The 23,625-nt window shown below is 32.9% G+C and overlaps 1 protein-coding gene across 1 annotated transcript; it reads right to left on the bottom strand.

Moving 5' to 3' along the window:
* Window positions 1–204: 204 nt before the first annotated feature.
* Window positions 205–21,850, bottom strand: LOC124356619 (palmitoyltransferase ZDHHC23). The gene is made up of 7 exons (XM_046807725.1): window positions 21,577–21,850; window positions 18,680–18,834; window positions 17,508–17,862; window positions 11,595–11,797; window positions 8,485–8,661; window positions 6,014–6,219; window positions 205–3,506 (listed from the first exon to the last, which is right to left on the bottom strand). Exons 2-7 carry the CDS (start codon window positions 18,802–18,804, stop codon window positions 3,469–3,471), a joined length of 1,104 nt encoding a protein of 367 aa, XP_046663681.1. The 5' UTR covers window positions 18,805–18,834; window positions 21,577–21,850; the 3' UTR covers window positions 205–3,468.
* Between the last annotated feature and the right edge of the window lie 1,775 nt (window positions 21,851–23,625).

Raw genomic sequence — 23,625 nt, 5'->3', positions numbered from 1 at the left:
GTTATTTACTTTAATTAATTTAAAATAAATTTGTTGAAATTTGGCACATGTCTATTTTAGTAATTCGGAAGCCATAACGATTTCATGTATTTTTATTTCTCTAGTTTCAACCAGTTTTGTGTTTTTTTAATTCATAAAAAACAAAAAAACCTACTTTATCCAATGTTGCATATTACAGGATTTATTTGAGTAAAATATCACAAACCATCAGTCAAAAAAGATTTATTAATAGGCACTTAAACTAATTACTAGTACAGTATAACACAATCGGCTTGTGTGAGTAAAGACGAAGTGTCAAAGACGTGTGGTAATCAGCCTTTATATAACAGCACAATAATTTATCAATAGGTAAACTCTACAAAACCTAACTTAACAAATAATACTTATAAAATACTGAACCACCTTAGCAACATTTCATGTATGCTACTGTAATAATAGGGTTATGTCTTTAATTGTGTTTTAAATGTTTAGATCTATTTTAATACTTCATTCTTTAACCCTCCAACTGCCAAACCTGTGTTGTCACATTCAAAGCTGCTTCGCTACACGACGCCCGACAGCTGTACAATAATACACACTGGCCTCTAGTAGTGTTTATCAGAACTACTACAAATTCACAGTAGTGGTGTTTAATTGCTACTACAATTTGATGGAAACCAAAATTTAAAAAAATCATTTTTTTGGATTTGATGGATTTGGATTTTGGATTTTTTTTGTATTTTGGTCAATTATGGAAACATCATGAAAGCACATGGTGAAGTTTTACCTGGACGTTAAAAACAGAATGTTATTGTTTTCTAGTTTTTTCAATGGAGTTTTTGAAGTTGCTACTGCAAAGGTTGTTTATTTTGATTGTGGTTCAGTCAGGATGGCAGGAATAATGATAAGGATGTTTGTTCAATATTAGGTTTGTCCGGATGTATTGTGGTTAGAGATTCTGTAGTGTAACTTTTTTGAGGATGATGGATTGCGATACGGACTTCATTTATCAACCACGACCTGACATTATCAGAAGATACTGATGGCAGTTTGATAAATGAAGATATCGCTGAAGTTGATCATGGTGGACGAGAAATGCTACATTTGTGCTGACTGTGGAGCAGCTCTTTGCACGGCAAATAAACCTGGCAGTAGCCTGTAATGTCACCATTGAAATCTCAGCATTTAAGGGTTAAATCAACAAAAATTGTTACAATATTGACGTTGATGACATAACTTAATGTTTTATATCAATAAAATGTTTGTTTGTTATCAAGGATTAGAAACATTACAAAAGGAAATATACATTAACATGTATTTATTTGATTCAATGATAAAATAAATTCCTTTGATACAAATGAATTAACAGAAAAAAACAACTGATGCTAAGAACAAGTTTTTTAATGATTCATTACAAAAATTAAAAGCGTTAGCAAACTTAAAATGGTTAAAGACAGTATAAAAAATAATACTAATACTTTTTATTCAATACATGACTTCAAAGTTCCCTTAAATTAAAAATAGCAGGTCTCTGAATTTGATTTTTTTGTCTCATTAGTTTTTTATGGCTTTTAAAGATACTTGTCACATTAATAACTTAACTACTAAATGGCCAATTCGTTCTTATATAATTTAGTGTTTATATTCATTTCAACATTTTTAGTGCTGTTCTAACCAGCAAGCCGAGTCTATTTAAATTATCCTAACCCTTAATTAACAGTATAAATATATGGTTTTATCAAAACAAATCAAAACACAATATTATAATCCACTAAAAAATTTAATATCTTTCTATAAATTAAATATTGTGATATGCAATAGTATCTTAATCAGAATCAATCAATGTCTTTAATAAAATAAATACTGTTTTAATACATCTTAGTTTACTGTACAATATACACAGCCATTTTTTAGACTAAATTAAAAAAAAAATAAAATAAACATTGAATAAAACCCAAAGAATATTAATGATTTACACCCATTTTGATTCAATAGTTTTTGTACAAGTTATACAATGACAATAAATCTTTATCTTTGATACTTAAACCTCTATCAGACCTAACATATCATTAAATGCTCAACCTTGCCTCGACTCAGGCGCTGAAATGATGTAGATTTGACATATATGTACATCTATTTATTACCAAAATAATAATCTTCTCCTCTTTTAATAACACAACCTTTTATTGGATTTATATAGTAAAAACGAGATATTGCAGAGGCTTTATGTATATATAAACTTTCACACTAACTACAATTTGTGTGGGGTTTTTCTCCACTCACATTAGGACTTCCGAGTACGAGAAAAACATTTTATTTGCTTTTGACTGTAAACCCAGGCCTTCTACTTGTCTTTAAATGATTGTGTCTGCTCAATTCATTCCAGTGTACAGTTGATAAAATTAATCGATAATTGGTAGTTTAGTGCAATTTATGTGTTAAATACTGAAAGGGGGACATGATGGATATTTTTTTTTTTTAACTCTTCAGTATCTGCATTTAACGTGGTTTGACATTCATCTCTCTATCAACTATAATTATTAATTAGAATGGAGTAGTTAGGAAAAAATAATTTTTACTGCATTATGGTAGCTAGCTATCCTGTAGTAACTATATATTGATGAAACATTTTTTCCACTTGCTTCACAATAATATGTCTCAATTGCTACCATTCAAACGAATAAAAATATTATGTAGCCATTTTCAATATATAGCTTCTGAAACATTGAGTTTGTTTTCTGTAATAGGCTTTTAAGTTATAAAGGTACATACCAAATTTAAATTTATTACAACAAGCCATTCTCAAAATTAAAAGTAGTTAAGTGTAAAAACAAAATGACGGCTATTTGTGTAATTCATGAATTTCAAAATTTTTATGTGATATTTTGGTTTGCCTCAGAAATAATACTTGAAAATATTGGTAGATAGTTCTGGGACACCCTGTACATACATAATGGTATAGGTTTACAATATCTATAAAAATACAAAAAAATAAAAATTATAGTTCAATAACAAATATCAATACTGAACCGTTCACGATACAAAATAAAACAAAGATATAAATTACCATTTAAAAGATCCAAAAACAGATAAAAACTTTTTTACATTAAATCTTTGTATGTGTACATATAAAAATGTATACAAATAAGCCTTATAAATTACAGTAGAGATCATATAAACTGGTGTGGAGAGCGAGAGAGTGAGTGAGAGTAGAAAATGAATGTATTGTTCTCTCCCTCTCTTTCTTGTTTGATCCTACAATACAGTTATAACACACTTCTTCTTGCAGAATAAATATAACAGTTATTGCAATGAGTTATAATCAACAGAGCAGGATGATATAATCATATGAGACTACTCTGTTTGGTGCACCCTCCCTGTATAGACAGTGAACTTTTCCTTATCACAACACAAAGTGCAATTTTGTTGACCAAGCTTATCTAGGAGTAAAGTGAACCTGGCGTGCTCTGAAGGTTTCCACTGCCTCTATTATATAGTCAGTGCTGACATTTGCTTTGAACGTGGACCTGAAAAATATACACAATTTATTATTAACTAAAAATACTATAGCTCATAATTTACAAGAGTTCCGGATATCATAAAAACTTTTAGAGAGGATTTCTAATTTTAATCCCAAGAAGAACTATATTTTGGTTTTTCCAACTTCCAAATGACAGGATAACACGATTTTGGACATTTGCCATCATTATAGGTTATAAAGGTATAACACAACGTTTTGAGGATTAGAATGTATCCTCTTCGTCAGGTGGGGAGGTAAAAAAAAATCCAAATGACACTGGAAAATAAAATTTGACAAACCTTTCTCATCACTTAGATAGAAAAACTAAAGCATTCTCATAAAGTTCAATCAAGCATAGCGAAAGAAATGAATTTTGAACAAGCACACAAAACTTAACAGATAATAGGAAGTGCTGAAAACAAAGCGTATGCTGACCTTAAGAAAACAAATATGACCTCCACATCAAAGCCTTAAGAACACAAGAATACTAATTACATAGATGAATCATCCGACAGAAGTAAAGCAGCTTGGTAAGTGAGTAAGTGATGAAAAGTGAAAGATGCTCCACACAACCATCTTGGACAAAACAAGCTAACCATTAATGATCAAACAACAACTGATCTTTTTAAAATTTGTGAACAACTTAACTCTTATTTCACAAATGCAGCTGAAAAATCATTGACCAACACTGCACCAAGTATACCTGTTATAATAGCTCTGTATAACAATTACAATAATATTCTTATTATTAAAAATAATAAGAGTGCCCACCACCCATGAAGAAGTTCTCAAAACCGTAACATCACTTTAGTAAAAATATAAACTAGCTTTGATGAAATATCTTCTAAAACTGTAAAAATATGTTGAAAAGAAGTCGCACATCCTATAGCTGATATAAATCTTTTTTCAGAGTCATCCCAAGCATGTTGAAAGTTGCAAAAGTTTATCCAAAATCAAGGAAGGTGAAACATCAAATCAAGAAAACTACCAACCAATAACAGTCTTCCGACTCTTATCTAAACTTGCCGAGAAAATCGTTCTCATGAGGTTGATACATTACCTAATAACAAACTATCTTATATCAGAAGAACAGGATGGATTTATGCCTGAACGCTCAACAACAAAAGCATTAAGCCACATTATAATTTTACTAGATATAGCAAGGCTTTCGACAGTCCAAGTCATGAAATGTTGTTATGCAAGTTAGAAAATATGGGAGTCAAACAAAATGAATGAATTTGGTGTAAAAGCTTTCTTACAAATTGAACCCAATCTTTTGAAATAAAAACTTTGAATAACAAGACCCATAATATCACATCTAGCAAAATGGCTGGGACCTAAGGTGTGCCAAAAGGATATATTCTATGACCAATTTTTTTCACAAAATATGTAAGTGACCTTCCAAGCCACCTTAGTGGATACTGCAAATCATGTATGCGGGTGAAACTGTGCTCCTTCTCCAGAAAAAGACACTTGAAATACAGTAATACATTGCAGTTAATATGGCCCACCAGTACTGTAGTGCAAAAATGAGGTAGCTGAAATACCTGAACTGACAAGATTGTATCATGCAAAATATCTTGGAGCACTGATACATGACTAACTATCCTGGAACCATTATGTATACCAGCTTTGTAAAATTTTTAAGCTCCTCTCTACATATCTTGAGAAGGTTTAAACAGGTCAGCAGTCTCAACACAGTTAAAATAGCCTAACATGCTTTGTTCGAAATCCATTTAAAATATGGTCTCACTCCTTGGGGAAGCTCCTATGAAGGAAACCTTAATAGTCTTAATATTCCAAAAAAAAAAAAAAAACACAATTCGAATTCTCTCTGACCTAGGTTCACTGGAGTCTTGCAAGGACTAATTTAAACATCCCAAAATTGTATTGGACTTTTCATCCTGGAGATAGGCACTTTAGCAATCACGCAAAATCTAGCAGACATCTACAATTACCAGACAAAGAGAACCAGCAATTATGCTCTTCCTATTCCACCGCCTAACTATATTTGAGAAACAATCATCATACATTGGTGCCAAATACTGGAACATTATCGTTCTGATAAAATCAAAGCTCATCACACCCATCAGAAATTGAGGAAGACCATCTACTAATGGTTACTGAACAGGCCATACTACAACCTGGAGAAGTTTGTACATTATTACTATGAATTTTAAACTTCCGACACTTTAAATTAATTATACGGATATGATATAAAAGCAAATAAGTAACACAGTACTCTTTCATAATATTACAACTGACACTGGCAATTATACCATGTCCACAGTATTGTAACCTCAAATTAAACAACTATAAAAATCATAACAACCATATGGTGGTAAATGAATAAACTGTAAATCTTTGTTGATATATATATATATATATATATATATATATATATATATTTTTTTTTTTACTAGATCAAAAACATTTAGGTTAAGTAACACAATATACATAAATGATATAGAAAGCAAATACATTGGTTTGGAAGAATATGAGCATGTAAATTACCTAAGAAAAAGTGGAACCAGTTGCGTAGGAAACCCTTGCTGTAAGGGCGGCTGGAGCGCAGTCCACAGCACACTTTTACTGTGAGGGCTCGCCATTCGTGTCCTGTCACGCCAAGCGAGATGAGCCAGCACTCGTGGACCAATAACGCCAACAGCAACACTGTCGCCTCCAGGGAGTACAAGGCCGTAACAAATATTGTAGCATACCTAACAAAGTACATAATCACTTTATTTGACTATTCTCGATTGTGTGTAAAAAGTACATAATCAAAGAGTATAAAAAATATGAATATTATAAAAAAAGTGAATAACTTAATCAAAGCAAAGTTTTTTTTGTTCTCTTAGGACAAGAAGCTTATACATTGCACTTAGTCCTATAAGAATCTTAGTGCTACTTCTGGAGTGACAGCATGGGTAAGGTTCTCCACGGGGTAGGGGCCACCTCCTATCGAGATCCATGAGGAAGAATTAGGGCACTAATCTCAAAGTTACGTCCCCCCGGAAGAAGGGGAGGCCAGCTTTGAACCAGCCTCTCCAGTCAAAGCAGGCAGGGGTGGCACACCCTTGTTGAGGCTAGCAAGAACCTCAGATACTTAGGGGACAAACTCCACCAACTCCAACAGTCATCTACCGCAATAGACTAGACCTATTGATTACCCTTTCACCCCAGAATTACGACATTTGCGGTTAGTGATATGCCGCTCCTGGACATCCATAAGGTTGCCCAGATTTAATTGACACATCGATTTTTGCTGTGCCCAGTGGTGGGTTCAACTGGAAGGTATAAACCAGCCAGAAGTGATCCCTGCTGGGTCAAAGCAAAGTTTGGAAGACATTAATACATGTGTCTCATAATCAAAAGTTATTTTCAATTAACTGTTAGTGATTGAGAAAATAATTGCACAGTTTATCAAAAAAGAGATTTTGATAACGCACTTAGGCATTTGGTAAAATTTAGCCCATAAATAACTTTACAATGACTTGCCAATATTGTGTTTTCCCCCTTGTCAACTAAAATCTAATTATTACACAACAAGTATTGTTGTTCAGTTTAGTTAAAAATCTCTGGGAGGAACTTAGAATATGGTTAGTGTTGTAACACATTCAAATACAAACTAATCCTATACACCAAGAGCAATTTATTAATTATCATGCCTAATACTATCGCAAATAAGTAGATATTCTTAGTTTAACATACTTTAAATTATTTGAAAACAATTAATATTTTACTATATCATCATAGGCTTTACACTTCGAATTTGTTTAAATTTTAACAGTTTTTACTTTTCTTATATAGCTTATCCATACTATTATATTAAAATCAAATGGTGTCAGTCTGTGTGTTCATGTGTGTGTTTTACACAATCATGTAAAAACTACTGGACTGATTGTACTGACATTTTATGAACATTTTTACGGTCCTTGGTTAACATATTGTCCTATTCTTACTACGAATATCTCGCTCACTGGTCTCTAAAGTTTCAGGAAATCCCATCTTGGTCTCTAAAGTTCTGAAATATTAATTGAAAGAGCCTGTTAAATGTAATAAAATTGTTCTGTTTAAACATAGTTTTACAACAGTACAACCATATATTTAATTAATTTAAACACTATTTTCAATTTGTTTACATCTAGTGTTAAAAGCGGGTAACTCCTAGTGTATTAACTTAACTCTGTCATAAATATATTGTGTATGCTTTTGTATTTTTGGATATAATTCTTCTTTGTTAATTTAAAATCAAACAGTTCATTAAGCTTACTTTAAATGTATGACTTATTTATCTCATTTACGAGGTGTGGCTATTAAATAATAAGGCTGACGCTGCTGCGGATTAAGGAGGCATGCGTCAACCGCCATTAAACAAAACCTGTTTAGTGTGAACCTTTCTCTTTAGTATGCAGCTAGTCTCGCTTCTGTAAACAACGTTTAGTCAGTGCCTATGTTTGTGTTAGTGTTGTCTTTTTTGTTTTGCCAGATAAAATGGTTATTGTAATAGTAGAGCAATGAGTTATTGTGAAATTTCACTTTAAACTTGGAAAAACTGCTAATGAAACTTAAAATTTACTGAAAGAAGTGTATGGCAGTAAAGGTTTATAGAAGGCACATGATTTGAACGGTTTAAGCGTTTTAAAGATGGCAGAGAAGACATTAAAGATATAACTTTAAGTTAGTGGCCAGGTCACCTTTCAAAGTCAAAAATGGATGAAAATCTCGAAAAAGTTGGAAATTTGATTTGGTCTGACCGTAGATTAAGTCTTTGCGCAATTTGTAAAACTGTAGGTATTGATAAAGAATGTGAAAAGCAAATTACAAATCATTTTTACATGCAAAAAGTGTGTGCTAAAATAGTGCTGAAAATTCTAACGTTTGAACAAGAAGATTTCAAAAATGTTTGTACTCATAATAAGAGAGAATTTTAAAACATAATACTTATTCACAAAGCATGTAGAAAACTAGGAATGAATACTAACAAAATATCAAAATAGACATCACTACAGTCGTCAGGCAACATGATGTTGGCAAACAGTGTAAATGGATGGCATGCTGTCGTCAGAATCAGGTTGGAGCAGAAAGCAAGCTGACAAACTGCTGACAATAGAGTTGCCATGTACCAACGATAGTTGCTCTCTCCGATACAGCAGTCTAGCCTACAACACCACATTGTATCAATACAGTGTAGATATCACTATGAAATCACTTGAACAAGCCATATTTAATGAGCAAGCTTGTGTTTTTAATGAGCAATCCTGTCTTTTTCTTAATGGCTAAAAATATTTCTATTATATTTATAGTATAAAAATTATGTTTATTTTATAATTTTTGTAATCTATATTCTTAAGATGTTCACTATTATTTGATTTTATGAACAATATTTGGCTGTATAATATGAGTATGTCACAAGTAAACGGTTGCTCATTAAACAATAAACCTCCGTATATAAATTGAGACAACATACCACATCTCAATAATTGACAGACATGGACCATTACAGATTAGTTTTCAGGAACGGTTACATCTTTGTTTCCAAATTAAAGTCACTATGAAAATCAGTCAACAAGAAATGGGCAAGTGGTTTCTCGTTCTACACACGAGTAAGATTTTGTTATACGAGGGGGTACCCAAAAAAAACCGGAATTATTTTATAAAAATTATATATTATCAAATTTTTTACAATACGACCTTATCTCCTTCAAAATAATCTCCATTACAACTAATACACTTGTCCCAACGGTATTTCCATTGATCAAAACATTTTTTGTAGTCATCTTTAGAAATGGCTGCAAGCTCGAGCTTCGTTTTTTTCTTAACCTCTTCAACGCTGTCAAATCGTTGACCTTTCAAGCCTCTTTTCATGTGTGGAAATAAAAAAGTCGCATGGAGCGAGGTCAGGCGAGTAAGGTGCGTGGGGCAGCGGAACCATGCCGTTTTTGGCTAAAAACTGCCTAACTGAGATGGCTGTGTGTGCCGGTGCGTTGTCGTGGTGGAAGAACCAGTCACCAGTCTGCCACAAATCGGGTCTTTTCTGGCGAACACTGTTACGCAATCTTCTTAAAATCTCCAAATAAAATGTTTGGTTGACAGTCTGACCTTGAGGAACAAACTCAGAATGAACAATGCCTTTAGCATCAAAAAAGCAAATCAACATTTTCGTCCGTTCGAGATGTTGATGGACGTCCAGAACGAGGTTTGTCTTCAATCGACATGTCGCCATTTTTAAATCAAGCAAACCACTCGTAGACCTGAGTTTTCCCCATAGCATCATCTTTGTAAGCTGTATTCAACACTAAAATAGTTTCTGCAGCATTTTTACCAAGTAAAAAACAAAATTTCACAGCTGCACGTTGTTCACTTAAACTTCCCATGACAAAAAACGAAACAAGAACAAAACAGGGTTAGTGAAAACTGTCACTACGAACGAACAGAATGCACTAGGACAACGGAACTGGGGTCACTGAGCTCGCAATGGGTTGCGCGATACACGCCTAGCGGCAGGAATGTGTACTACACGCTGCGGGCTGCCAGCAATACCATTCCGGTTACTTTTGGGTACCCCCTCGTATATAATAGTACTTGTAAATGAAGAGAGATTTTCCTTGATCTGTTGGCTTGATATATACAAGTACATTACCAAATAATCAAAGAAAAAAAACTTATATAGAACTGAATGAATACTTGTTACTAGTTCTGCACCATTGATCCCTTTGGTGCAACACATTCAAAGTGTTGTCAAAATACCATTACTCGAGTCAAAATGCACATTTTTAAAACTTGCAGAAACATTAGTTTTTTTTGTAAAAATTGACTATTATTGTATTTAAACAATAAAGTCATAAAATATGTTATACTAACATCATGGTTATTGTTTACTCAAAATATTAATTCGTATATAGTACAAATAACTGTTTGAAGGTTATTTTTGACGATGGAAGGATTGTGAAGGAAACAGGATTTTTCCGGACATTTGCCATCGTTCAGTGAAACAAGAAATCAGTAACACTACGTTTCGAGATCTGCAATCTGATCTCTTCTTCAGGTAAAGAACTAACCTAATACATAATTAAAAACTAGGCCAGTCGTAGGTGGTTAGTAGACGAATGAAGACGCATTGTGACCTTATTCCGTATTTTAGTTTTAATGATTAGTGTTGTGTATAGTTTTTATTAAGTGCATGTTTATAGAGTTAGTGAAGTTGACAAACAACATGGTGGTTGTGATTCCTGACCTAGGCGTGCCACAACGCTTTGGTAAGACTTGTTTATTTTGGCCTAGTTTTTAATTATGTATTAGGTTAGTTCTTTACCTGAAGAAGAGATCAGATTGCAGATCTCGAAACGTAGTGTTACTGATTTCTTGTTTCACTGAATGATGGCAAGTGTCCGGAAAAATCCTGTTTCCTTCACAAATAACTGATTACTTGTCATCTAGTGAACAAGTTATAGAGAGCTCCTCAGCCCTAATGCCATTAAGTTCTGTTTAACTATACTTAACTATACTTCTGTATAAACTAAAAAACTCTCCAAGAGACATAATCTATAATATTGGTTATAACTGTATTTGGTGTTTTGTCAAAGTCTACCATTCTAATATAACCGTCTACAGCGTGGGAGATGGTTAAAGTGAGTTTTATTATTGAAAATTATTGACAAACGACTAATTGGAACTTAAAGGAAGTACTTTCACCTCAATTACTTACTGCAATCAGCAGATCATAAAGAATGTTTGGCAGGCATAGCAATTTCGTTTTACAGTACAGAAATCTATCAGTTCTGTCCTAGGGAGATGAGGAATCCATTCTGATCATCGAAACAATAAAATAAACACAAATTCAAGAAGTATCTGACCACAATGATGAGTCAAACAGTAGTATATGGGCAGGATCTGTGATCAGTAACACACTACTGACTGACACAAACGGATACAAGGCCTGTCAGGGCAGGATACGACATGTGTTGCCAACTCTTTAACAGCGCAATCAGATTTGCCATACTGAGCTATAATTTAAAATATTTTATAACTAAGAATTTAACTCACAACTAATTTATTGCTCTAAGATATATGTAGGCATTGTAACGTTAACTACCACGCGCAGTGATGGTCACGCTTGACGACACATGTATGGCAGATGCAGCAGTGAAACGTGCGTGGCAGCACACTTTTGTGGCACACCGTACACTCGAGGTCACACTCGTCAGACTTGACATCACCCTTGACGTGTGACTGCTCGGCTGTCAGTCTTGTCTTTGCCCCACAGAACACCATGACCACAGAAAACAGCAGGAATATCTGACAACAGACACTACAGTCAGGGCCGGATCTATCATTTCTTCTAGGGGGGGCAAGCTTGACTTTTGGCGCCCCCCCCCCGATACCAAACTATTTACCATAAGTTTTACTACTATATGCTTTGTATATGGGGTTGAAATAAAATAAAACTTAGGTTGAATAAGAAAGTGTTATTTTAATGAAATAGAAATGTCTATTTTACAATTTTACATGAATCCAAAACAATACAATTGTTTTAGAAAAAAAACAATACTAACAATTATAGAATCTTTATCTTCCGAGCCTTCTTTGCTGCAAATGTGTTAATTATCTGATCAAAATAAATCAAAGAAGCCCTTTCATGTTCAATTGATACAATTCTTAAATTAGTTAGTCTTTGCTGTTTCATAGAATTTCTTAAATAGGTTTTTATAAGCTTCAATTTGCTGAAACTTCTCTCTCCAGATGCTACAGAGACTGGAAGCGTTAGAAAGATTTTAAGAGCTACATATATGTTTGGATAACCCTCTTTCAACTTGCTCTTATGCAATATTTTGAGCAAAGATGCTGCTGTTGCGTCTTCCAATCCATCTTCCATATTTAAGGCATGAAATTTAAAACTCTCTATTTCATTCACAAGCTCTTCTTCATTTAAGTCACTGGCATATGTTGTAGCTAATTCTTTTGCTTTACTTTTCAAAGTTTTAACATCCATTTTTTTTATTTGATCCCCACACAAAAAATTAAACTTATCAGCAACGATTTTTAACGCATCATATCTGTTAGTTAGCTCACTAATAATTCTATCACATATTTGAAAAAGTGATCTTTTGAAAAGCTCTTCTTCTTCTTCAGTAAAATTTGGCCCATCATCTTCATGTGTGTCTCCTGTCATTTTCTTTTTCTTTCTCTTTCTTGTTTCCTTGTACTCTGCTGTTATGCCCATATTATTAGCTAAAAATGTTGCCTCATCAATTGCCTCTGAAACAGTTAAATCCCTAGTTGAAGATAATACATTTAGAAGACCTTGTATGTTTCTTGCAGCATTGTCTACTGTTGTGTCCTCTCTTTGTAGAAACTTGCTAACTCTATCAATTTTCTTGAGGACTGAATACCAAAAGCATGTCATAATAACATATTCAAACCTTTTCATGTTTTTAAGTAGAGATTTAGCTTAGCTTCAGCTCTTGTTTCAGGAGATGAGAACTCATGGGTAGTTAAGTCTTCAAGAGAAGAGAGCACTTTGTCCATATGTTTATAAATAACCTCCACAGAATCAATCCTTGCTGACCATCTTGTTTTACTTTCTGATTTTAACGAAAGGGGAACATGTTGTTTTAAAACTTCCCACCTTGATGTAGAGCCATGAAAGAAGTTGTAGAGGCTGTTTATAATACCAAAATACGATTGTGCTTCAACACAGGCCTCTGCTGAATGAACCCCAACTAAATTTAAGGAATGGGCTGAGCATGGGACAAAGTAGGCCAGTTTGTTCTCTTGCACAATCCTTGACTGGACACCCTTGTATTTCCCAGCCATGTTTGCTCCGTTGTCATACGACTGGCCCCTGCAAAACATCAAGTCTAGACCATCTTCTTTGAGCTTTTTAGCAATGCTTTCAAAAAGCCCCTCGCCTGTTTTTTCACTCACAGTAAAAAAATCTAAAAAGCTTTCACATACCTCTGGCCCTTCGTCAGTATATTTAATGTAACGAATGACTTCAGTCATTTGTTCATTTTTACTTACATCAGGGGTACAGTCGAAAATCAATGAAAAATATTTAGCTTTTTTTATGTCCTGAATTATGTCTTCTCTAATTGCATTTGCAATGAGATCAAGAAACTCATCTTGTACTGTGTGAGAAAAATAGCTGATCTGCCCTTTCTTATGGCGACCAATATGCTCACGCAAGGTCTCATTATAGTGGGAAATTAAATCTATAGTGTTGAGAAATTTTCCACTATTTGGATCTGCAAAGTTACAAGTTTCGTTTGTCCCTCTGAATGCACTACCCTGTTTTGCCAAAAATAAGACAGCATCTAGTATACAGCGTAGTACTTCTCTCCAGTGGGATTCCTCCTTTTTTATCTGATCCTGCAACTCCTTGTCGATCCCTCCTTTACCAAGTGACGTTTCTAATGCTTTCCATGAAACAAAGGTTTTCTTATGGTACTGGGAGTTTTCATGTTCTGGCAATTTGTCACTGAGCTTTTTCCAATTTGTGAATCCCTCCTTTCTTGCTAAAAACGAAATTGTTGATTCATGTTCTGTGTTCAAATGACGAAAAAGCCTGCATGGAACACAGTACAAAGCATTCATTGTCTCGCTGTAAGCCAAATAAGATCTTTTGACCTTTGAACCATTTTTCAAAATTTTGTAAAACCAATCTTTTGTAAGGTTTCGGCCCTCCCTACCGCTTTTACTCAAATCAGGATTATGATCATCGTTTTCACATCTCCTTTGTATGATGTAACATCTTTGTTTGTCACTAAGCTGAGTTGGCCAAGTTCCAGGGTCATTAAAATTAAAATTGTACTCACATTCACTCTCCTGTTCTTCATGGTTAGGCCTTTTTGAGTCTGAAACTGAAACGGCTTCTTGAAATGACGTAGAAGAGGCCCAAAAATCAGTAGCATGCAAAGTATGTGGTTTTTCACAAATAAAGTCATTGTTGTCTTCTTCCTTTGCACAAACGTCCATGAGATCTTCTCCTCCAGCGTTTTCTTCTCCCACCGCATCCTCTTGAACAGACGGTTTATTTCTCGTTGCTTCAGATTCGGCTTCGTCTGTAAGCAACAGACACAAATGCACACATGACCAAACATTTTAATTTTTTAAGTAGGTTACATGTACAACATAAACAAATTATTACATTGTGTAACGTTTTATAAATCATGTAGGCCTAACTAAAACCGTTACAAAAATATAATGTTGTTAAATAGTGCCAATAATGCTAAAAAACATGCTATCTTAATTGGGATACTATTACAGTACTAGCCTGCAGCCTATTCGATATATTAATTGTTTTAGTAGTAAGGCCAAGGGGATATTATTACAATCAATGTATTGTTAACATTTTAGTACGTATGTTACCGTATTAAAACTATCGTTAATAATAGTATAGAAAGTAAGTGAAAGAAGCATTTTATGTATATGTTTTTTAATGTATTTAGTTCTGAATATTTAAATGTGTTTATGCTACGCAAGGTGTGGTGGGCGTCGGCCGACGAATGTGAATGGGAGAGGATTTTCATTCAGGCAACGAATCTATAAAATATCTATAAACTAAAACTATATTTACAATTAATGATCTATAACCACTATTTTTAACATTAAAACTGAAGTTTGTTGTTATTATGCCGCTATAGCCTATAACTGTTTTGTACTCAAAATGAATCTTAACAAATTAAAATACAACAAAAATTAGTTACCTTGGTCCTTGATATTTTGCAACCATGATGACATTAAAGTTGACGATTTCACGGCCTCTTGTTGTCTTGCTTTAGCTTTCTTTCTGTGGAAACACCCTGATGGTTTTTTCGACATGTTGATCTATGTTAGTCACAGGTAGAATATTCATACAACTGCGACATGAAATCTAACCTAAAACTCATCAAAAGTTCACGCTCACGTCAAGCGGGAACACTCACGAGTCACTAGTCAGGGGCGGGAGCGGGAGACTTGCGCTTTCTAGTCCTAGTCAAGCCGTAGACAATGTTGCCAACCCACAGCCTTAGTTATGAAAATACCCTGCTGCTTTAAAGATATTTCTTACTAGGCCTATGTTCTTTTGGTTTGTGCAAATATAGTTTACTGAAGTAAGAAATTGTACGTACGTAGACTATATTGTGCTATTGACACTTGACAGTAGAAATGGTAAATGTTTTTTTTATGGTGGCCTCATCCCATCATTTGGCGCCCGGCGCGGCGCCCCCCCTAACTCGGCGCCCAGGTCACATGCCCCCCCTGCCCCTCCCTGGATCCGGCCCTGACTACAGTACTTTATCAATAAACCACTTTACTCAGACTATCCTTGGGATAAATCCTTAATTTACATTTTGAAGATAAATATAATTTAAATTATTTTATCATTCACAGTACCATTTATTTTTGTATGCCATATGAGACAATTTAATTTTTTGATAAGCCTAAATGTAAAGTAAATGTATGCTGTTAGTTGGTAATAATGTTTAGCTAAAGATGGAAATATCATGTAACCTAATTGTTTACTTGTATGTGTTAAAACCTTGAGGCTTCATTAAACTATTTAGTCAAGAATGAACAAATAAAATTGTTTTTATCTAATGACACTACAATTATAGTTTTTAGCACGTTCACTAATATACTCAGCAATAGCAAGCTACTGTGTCTGTCACAGCCTGACCTATGGAACAACTTGATGGTCAAAGTATTATACAGTACCAAGTTAGAGAAGTCTTGACATATAACAATTTCAACAATACACTCTATGGTAGCAACCTAACATGTTTTACCTCTAACAACAGTTGAATACATTAATAAATTTAAATAGGTTACTCTTGCTACGTTATTAATAAAGAATTTACAAAGTGACCCTGGATCTTGTGGTAATTCTTTCCTCAGATAGCAGGCCATATTTTAGTGTTTCGTAACCGTACTTTAAAAATGTTGTAAAAATACATTTACACATGTATGTATTTTTTCAGGAGAACGTGGAGATAAAATCATTACGCATAAACCATCAAAATAAAATGACTACATTTTAAAAAGTTTATTTTTTTAAATGGCGAGACTGCACATGGTAAAAAGTGTGACAATATAATAAATATTAGAATCTGAGATAACCAATTTATTCTTAATTTTATCTAGTTTCAGAAAATATATATATGGTTCTCTTGAAGAACAAATGAATATGTTGTTAAAACAAGAAACAGTGCACAAAAGACAAAAGCTTTTACTATTATATTGGTACGATTATTTAAAAAAATTAAAAAAAAAATAATTCTTGGACTACATGTTTCCAAAATATACCAAAATTTAGATAATTTTATGTGCAATATAAAACAATACATTATTAACAAAAATTGCTTAACTTTTTTGAAAAGTGGTGGGACGGACCTAAATTTGTTACTATGGGTACAATTATTTTCAAAGATTAGCAAATAATATAATTTTTATACTAAATGAATAATTATTATCTGGTATCCTGTAGACTCATAGGTGCAGAGGCATAAAATGGTGTTGAGAGTGACAGGTTTTGAAAAATCATAAGTTTCTTGTTATGTAAATTTCGTACTTATTACATTAGTTTTACAATAAATAAAATACTTATTTTGAACTTTTGCTGAAATATTGGCTTAGTTTGTGTTCTAGAAAACGTAAAGGTTTCATTGTCAAGGCATCTGAGTCTGAAAGGTCAACAAATTCTCTAATGTCAAAAATCAGCAAAATTTTTGGACTTTATTGAATTGAGAGCCTAAAACAAAGCTATAATAAGCCTACATAATAAACCATACCCTTGATATACACTAATATTGTAGCTCCCAAACACTTATACTGCATTGCACAATAGTCTAGATTGATTTAGGCTTACAAATTACAATACTACATATAAAAAACATTAAATTAACAATAAAAAAAACTTTGATTTAAAAAAGATGAATAAACTCATTCATAAGTAATTAATACAATCTCGTGAAATAAATATCTTTAAGTGTTTAGTTAAATGAATAGAACAGGGATACCAACTGACTTTATGTTCCTCCGGAGCGATGTCTAGAGTGACAACGACCGGAACCTCGAACACGGTCACAATTAGAGCCACCGACATGATGGTCCACACGTAGAAGAATTTCGACTGTGACGAGGTCCTCATGATGATGTAGTGCACGTAGGTGAGAAAGATGGGCAGCGTGGTGAATACAATGACGGAGATCCAGACTCCTTGGGCAGCAATATAGCCCAGAGCTGGCAGCAGAACCACAGGCACAACGGAGTCGAGGCTGAGCTGCCTCGCACCACCTCGCCACGGCATGCGCATGCGGTCTTGCATAGTGGCCACTATCCGGCCCACAGAACGTGATGAGACACCCTTACACCTCAACAGCCTAGTTGAACAAGTTCTCATTACAAAAAATATCAGTTAAATCTAAATTATTATAATGAAAAATGCATTTTAAAGCTCATTATAAAACCTTAAACTAAAATATATAACACCGTAAAAATAGATTTAATTTTCACGTTTTAATACTGATTTAATCAAACTAAAGGATAATTTTTCTTGGAAACCGATGAGAAATAAAATGAATTGCAAGAATTACTGTTTCCTGTTTAATTGTTACTATGTTTTAGTTAAGTTGCTAGACCAAAGAAATTGGCTCTCTCTATTTTTTTTTATGATATCAAGTGATTATAATAGTCAATTACAATTCACAATTTTAAAATATAAACCTGGTTTATTTAAAATAAATTTGTTATAAACTTTTTTACAAAAGTCTACTAAAATTATATACTATACTATTACAATATAAGAGTTGACATGTTTGGTATTATAGGAAATTAAAATTGTACGTCAGCACAATAAGTACAGTATTATGATATATAAATAAAGATGTACTCCTTTAGATAAACTATTGTTTACTGACCAAACAGTACTTTGGTATTATCCAGAGGACACTATTTTTGGAAGAGTTTTTCTCACCGGGGACCAACAAAATTACATTATTAAAAAGAACTTTATTTGAATTACAGTGAAAATTGCATGCCATTATGATAATCGGTTCTTGTTTTCTGCCTCATTAAAAGGAAACGATGTCAGCAGTAAGATAAACTAAATAGTGGTCTCCAGATAATACCAAAGTACCATTCTTAATACCAACTTATGAAACAGCACATTTTTAACAACTTACAACTATGATACTATACCTGTCAACACATAAGTCAAGCTCGACACAATTGCAGCAGCAGCCTAAGATATGATTCCGTTCATCATCAATATCTATGTATTCACAACAGCATAAATTTAATGATCTATCTTCGGTGTCGTTCATGTCAACATTTTATAGATGAAGCATGCATTGCTGAAGAAGTTTAAAACATAAAATACATACCATAAGTAAGTAAATTAAACAAAATATGAAAAATGGAAGCAAAATGATAAGAAATAATACAGAAACAAAACTCACAATAAAACATTTTATAGTATTCAGATCTATGGTTTTTCTTTTTTAAGCCTAATGTTTATAAAAAACTCCAAACAGAGAAAATTCAATCAAAATAGAATTTTACAAAAACTTTTGCAAGTGTAGATACACAAGATTAACAAAAATGTCAAAATCATTTTTAATTTGCAAGAAAGATCCAAATGATAATTTTGATTTCAAGATCAACTGATGTGTTTGTTCCTAGTAATCAAGATTAATTTTAGAGGAACCTTCTGGTACCTAACAAATCTCTATTAAGGAATAATATTTAATAAAGAATTTTGTTAAAGCCAAAGCATGCTAAACAATTAATTTATCATATTGCTAATCTGATGAAGACCTCTGATTAATAATTTTAATTCCTTTATGTCATTTGAAGTTAAACCAAAATAGTCTTTATGACATAATTTACATGACAATTGGTAAATCACAGTTTTGGCTTTGCAATTGGTGTTATTAAAAGTTTTATAAGTTTCCTTGGTTGTGCTACTTGTAAAAGTTTTACAAGGATTTCCTTAGATTAGGTGCTTTAATAAAAATAATTCTAGGGGCCTTTGAAAATAAATTTTGTGACAATGGTGATGATTTACAAATCAAATAGTTTATTAACCATTATGTTACAAAAGCAATAAGTATCGTCAACAGAGTATATTTATTTATCAACATATAGCTAATAAAACATAATTTTTAAATGACTCATGTAATATTGCCTACTTGCCTATAGAATTCCTTGATAGAATAAGGTGCAGTTATGATTATAAATTTAGTTATAAGACATTCTACGCTGTTTTTAATATATTTTAAATTTATACAGGAAAATAACATATGATGAATTTTGAATATTCCTTATAATCATCACGTACATATATATGATAATATCTTTAATACTTTAAGAACGTATGATTAAAAGTTAAGAGTTATAACTATTCATGAACAGAGAAAAGAAGTGTAAAAGTAACTAAATTTCACAATGGGGGTAGAAAATATGAAGGTAAAAACTGTGGAGAAACTGATGAAAAGAGGAATAAATACCGACATACTGAGTAGCGGTGTACAACGTCAGCCATTGCCCTTATACGTAGGGTTAATATATTTAACCTAAGTTAGTAATATATTTAGTTCTCCAGCAATAGTGATCAGCTATAGGGCATTTTATATTTTACTGATCAAGTTTAATAGCTGGTTCCTTTTTACAAGATTTTTTAAAAATTGACCTTTTAATTGTATTCTTGATTGAAATTACTTTTTAAACATTTTCCTTTTGAAAAAAAAAACAACAATAATTGTGTGGTAGAGTACGATATGCGGACCCGGTTTTTTATAAAGAAATTATCAAACAATATTTTTTAATTATTATACACATCGATATAATCAACCAATAGAAATTAATCTGAACAATAAATAAATAATCTGTACCAACTGTAAACACATTTTCATATTCTAAACACAATTTTTATCTATAAGTAACCTCCTTTAAATAATAAATTATAGTTAACTTTAGAAAACTAAACAATATAACACTTAAAGTTGATTTACTGTGTCTTTCTCGGTTTCAAGATGTTTGTTTTGTTCTTACATTTTCTTTATTATTTAAAAGACATTTTTCATGCCACCTGCCTTAATTTTATCGTTTGATTAATGGTTATGTTTCCTTAAATAGTATTTATGACACTACATTATTGTTTAAACTATTTCTATTAATTTGAAACATGTGACTTTAATTTAGTATTTTAGAGGGCAGAGTATGATAAGCGGACCCGGTTTATATAGTGGTAATTACAATCATCGATACTTTATATATCGAATAACAGAACTATCAATCGATATCAACGTATTTAATATACTAAATTCAAGTCACGTGTTTCAAGTTAATAGAAAAGTTTTAACAACTACGTAATGTCATAAATACTAAAAGAATGATAACCATTAATCAAACGATAAAATTAAGAGCAGAGATAGGATAAATTACATCTATATAGTAAAGAAAACTTACCAACAAAACAAAGGTCTTGAAACCATGAAAGACACAGTAAATAATTTTTTAGTGTTATTTTGCATCTTTTTTATCTAAAAGAAGTTACTTATAGAAAACATTGTGTTTAGAATATAAATACATGTGTATAGTTGGTGCAGATGATCGAGTTATTGTTCAAATAGGCCCTAATAAAATTATAATTAGGCTACTTTTGGTTGATTATATCGATGGGTATAGAATAAAATATCGTTTGCTAGTTTCGATGTAAAAAACCAGGTCTGCTAATCGTACCCTACCCTTTTAGATACATCGATAGTTCTGTTATTTGATATATACAGTACCAATGATTGCAATAAGCGAGATAACCAGTTCCGCTTCTTGTACTCTGCCCATATTTTAAAATGTCTTAACATTTATGATTTAAGACCAAATTACAGACATCAAACAGGGCTGAATCGGATTGGTCTTTTATTACATATATTTTTAGAGAATGATCAATAAACCTCTAGTCAAAGGGTTAAGATTTAATTGCAAGGAAATTTCAAAGGAACTAAATCAAAGAGTATCATTTAAAAAAAGCTTTAAAAATACAATGCTTAAGTTTGTTATTAGACACTTCAATTACGAGAAATTGATAAACTTACCTTTTCATGTACTAGGGTGGCAGCCCAATCATAACATGGATAGGCTATTTATATTGAACAGGCGCCACATAACCTTCTAATATTTTATAATTATACAAGCCTGGTCGTGTCATCAAAACAGATCTACAAATAATAATTCACTAATATGTTCTTCACTTCCATTTATTATATCACTGATATTATGTATTAACACTTGAGATTACTAATCAATGATAACAAATGCCATCCAGTAAAATTTGCTGATATGAATCATTAATAATAAAAATGAACGAGTTTCGAGTATCGATTGATAATGACTATACTACAAATAATGTAGAACATGTTCGATAATTTGTATCGACACATCGATGCCGGCTTGTGTTAGCAGATGTATGATTTTATATCATTTGATATAGTATATTCTTTATTTAATGGGATCGGTCGAGGCGTAGTGTGCGTACGTTTCAGGCTCTTCAGAAAGAACTGTATACAAATACAAGTTCGAATTACATCTCATATGGTTCACCTAGTAGACTAGTAAAGACTTACCTTTAGGTTAAGTTTTTTTAACTAAACAAATTTAAAACCAAGTATATTTCAACATGTATGTTCATTGCAAAATGTTCCATTAAAAGAGGAGTGAATGGCTCTCTTATTAAGATTCTTCATAGTTATCTTACTGGTCTTTCTTTGGTCGTTAAGTTTAATGGTGATATGTCGAGACCCTTCCCTGTGGTATCTAGTGTGCCACAATGTTCTCATTTGGGCCCTCACTTTTCATCCTTTTCGTCAATGACATTGATGGAGTTATTGATACACATTTCCTCATGTTTGCTGATGACATTAAGATATTTTCCAAGATTGAGACTACTCAGGATCATAAACAAAGTCAAACTTCCCTAAATAACATTGTGAGGTGTTGTCGGCTCAAAGCCTATGGAACTCAATGCCTCTAAATTCAAAGTTATTACTTTTTAAATAGGGAAGGACAAACGTTTCGTCGATTACACTGTTAACACCAGCCTACTTCAGAGAGTGTATGCCATTAAAGACCTTGGCGTAATGTCATCTTCCTTGAGCCCATTTGACCACCTATCCCACGTTTCAGCCAGAACGGGTTCCTTTCTGGGGTTTATATTTAGAATGTCAAGAGATTTGAGATCACCTGTGGTACTGGCTACCTTGTATAAATCTCTTGTACGATCTATCCTCGAATACGGATCAGTTATGTGGAGTCCTTACCAACGTTCTCATTTGAAAATGCTTGATAAAATCCAGAACCGTTTTGTCAACAGTTTTCGAATCCTTTGTTCGATAAATGGAGTTCTGCATCTAACGATTCCCGGCTCTGTATATAACGATTCCCGCTAGGTTCAAAAAGCGCTCACACAACTATAAATATTATTAGTCAAAGTGAATTGTATCTTCGTGTCATTAAACACAACATGTACACTCTTTGTTGTAGTTTAAGTTTAAAATAACAAGTTTGGAGTGTTATAAAATCTTCGTTCATATACACTCGACCGCCTCTACTATTTTCTATGATTTATGCGTCTCAAAATAAAATCTCTTAGTTTTGTCCCCAACAATTCTAAAACGTTTGCGTCTCTAGGCTTGGGTCCCTAAAGCCATTTCTGAAGAGACCATGTCTTTCATAAACATGAAACTGCTTTAAAAAATCTTATTACTTGAGCAAAATTAGCAATTTAGTTGCGCTATTCAAAAGACACACGATAAACCTTAACTGATTAAAAAGTTCCGAACAATGTTATGAATCGATTGTTTTCAATCGGTGGTCCTTATCGTTAATCGTTACTCGTTTTAGATATGTCATTCGTTATTGTGTTGAAATGATATCATATGTTATATTAAAGTTATTGCATTAGTTGATGGGCTTACCTGTTACTTTTCCATAACAGGTCTACCTGTTACTTCCACTTAAGAGACCTGTTCTTTCTTAACAGGTCTTATCTGTTGTTTTGGCTAATAGGTCTAATCTGTTATTTTTACTAACCGGTCCGGGCCTGACCCTGAACTGAACTGTTCCTTACCTGTTATTTCAGTTCTGTC

The sequence above is a fragment of the Homalodisca vitripennis genome, chromosome 3, assembly GCF_021130785.1.
Source record: "Homalodisca vitripennis isolate AUS2020 chromosome 3, UT_GWSS_2.1, whole genome shotgun sequence".
NCBI classification, from domain to species: Eukaryota; Metazoa; Arthropoda; class Insecta; order Hemiptera; family Cicadellidae; genus Homalodisca; species Homalodisca vitripennis.
This window is presented reverse-complemented; position numbering and strand designations above follow the sequence as displayed.